General features: G+C 31.5%; 1 protein-coding gene across 1 annotated transcript in view; it reads right to left on the bottom strand.

Moving 5' to 3' along the window:
* LOC106476516 (protein HIRA-like) overlaps nt 1–2,139 on the bottom strand; it is a 16,500-nt gene that overhangs the window by 11,672 nt on the left and 2,689 nt on the right. The window contains exon 4 of the mRNA XM_013937172.2: nt 664–711. Within this exon, the coding sequence (XP_013792626.2) occupies nt 664–711 (48 nt within the window). The remainder of the gene's footprint in view (nt 1–663; nt 712–2,139) is intronic.

The following is a 2,139-nucleotide window of genomic DNA, read 5'->3' as shown; positions in this document are numbered from 1 at the left end:
CTACTACTATTGCCCTGGAATAACTGTACGAACTGTACTGGCAATAGTAGTAGTGGAATCACCAGAATTCCATTCTGGTGATTCCACTACTACTATTGCCACTGTTACTACTACTGCTATTTCATTCCTCGCATACCAGACTACTTCCTGTAAATAACTTGATGAGTATTTGTCCACAATTCTGAGCAGGAACCATCAAAATAAAGACAAGGATAATTAAACATGCTTTTTTCTGTGTAGCTCATGAAAGCCACAGAACCAGATATTTTATACTGTGCAACATATGTGGCCACAACCGTGTTTTGGATGTGGGAATAAATTTTGTTCTCTCATATCCTGAAAACTAATGCAAATTTGGCCATGCTGCTGAGCAATTCAGATTCCAGATATTGCAAAGAGTTTAAATCTCTATTCCGATTGAAAAAAAAATAAACAAAAACAACAAGAAAGAGAGAGAGAGTACAAGAAAGCTTTCTTTGGGAATCAACACACTCACAGACTGGGTGTTAAAACTATGTATAAAAACAGATATGTAATAACACTTTCTATGCTGAGTGGGAAAGATCTTAAAACTGCACAAGAGTCTATACGCAAGAAGAAACTAAAAATGTACCTTAAAAAAAAATTCATAAAATATCTATCACGAAAACCAAATACTCTTACCTTTCCAGTTTCTTTGTTCAATTTGGATAAAATATTTGGGTTGAATTTCTATGGGAAAAAAATAAACGTTTATGGTTAAAGACATTTCTAAACTTATTTATTAAAGATCACAAATATATTTCTTAAACCACTAATTTTTATGTATTCATCCATATCATCACTCAGAAGAAGTAGTGTATGTTACTATTTTCTTATGGATTTTTCAACAGTGCTGTGTTACCGTATTTTCCCGAATTAAATGTGCACCCAATTTTGAAAGGGTTTTCTTACACGTCAGTTGTACAAAATGTATAGAATAGTTTCTAAATACAGTAAACAACTACAAATGTACTAAACATTTTTGGAAATATCTCAGTTAAAATTCTACAAAATTTACTGAAAAGTTTATAAGTGATAATACACTAAGCTGATCATTCATCTTCACACAAGTCATCTTTGTTTCCTTAAACTTTAGCTTCATCTTCTTCTGATTCCCACAGCATTTCATCATCCATCCCATCCATTGCATTGGATATGCAAAATTTTATGAAACCTTTAATGATGTTTTATGATTTTCAGTGATAGCTTCTAGTAAAATACCCAACAAAATTGGACGTATGCATACATAACGTACAGTAATTTTTTTGGAAGGTATTTTGAGGGAAAAGTGTGCGTTGTTATAGGGCAGATACGGTATATTATGTACTATAAAACTGTCTTTGTGTTAGCACAATATGTGCATTGTTATAGGGCAGATATGATATATTATGTACTATAAAACTGTCTTTGTGTTAGCACAATATGTGCATTGTTATAGGGCAGATAAGGTATATTATGTACTATAAAACTGTCTTTGTGTTAGCACAATATGTGCATTGTTATAGGGCAGATACGGTATATTATGTACTATAAAACTGTCTTTGTGTTAGCACAATATTCACTTTACATTCTTGATTTCACCAATTTACAGCCTGCTGAAGTTTGAATTTCATAATTACTATCTACAATTAGAGTATTTCTACAAGATATTTATTTATGTGAATACATTTGTATAAACCCATATTTACTACTACACACAGTACTTCTAACCAAGTCCATTCTGAAGGGAAACAGGTTAGGGTGGAAGTATACAGTTGTTGATTAAATTAATCCAACAGGCCAGAGTTTAAAAAAAACAGGCAGATTAGAGCAATAACACGTACGTACATAACACGTATTACATGTTCATATAATTATAAACATCACACACAACATAGCATGTATACAGACTATCTATACAGCTAACTTTTAAAGACCAAATACGTGATTTTCAGTTAGTGAACTTTTAACTCTGACATATTCAATTAAAAAAAATACGAATACATGCGATCATTTATTTCATATCACAAAACATCAATCTATCTGAAATCTAATCTTTGGTCCAATTAAAAAATATTAAAATTAAAAACTAACCTTTCTACTCTAGTTCTTCTCAAGGTGAAGAACTGAACATTCCTG

Source organism: Limulus polyphemus, unplaced genomic scaffold (genome assembly GCF_000517525.1).
Source record: "Limulus polyphemus unplaced genomic scaffold, Limulus_polyphemus-2.1.2 Scaffold10771, whole genome shotgun sequence".
Lineage (NCBI taxonomy): Eukaryota > Metazoa > Arthropoda > Merostomata > Xiphosura > Limulidae > Limulus > Limulus polyphemus.
This window is presented reverse-complemented; position numbering and strand designations above follow the sequence as displayed.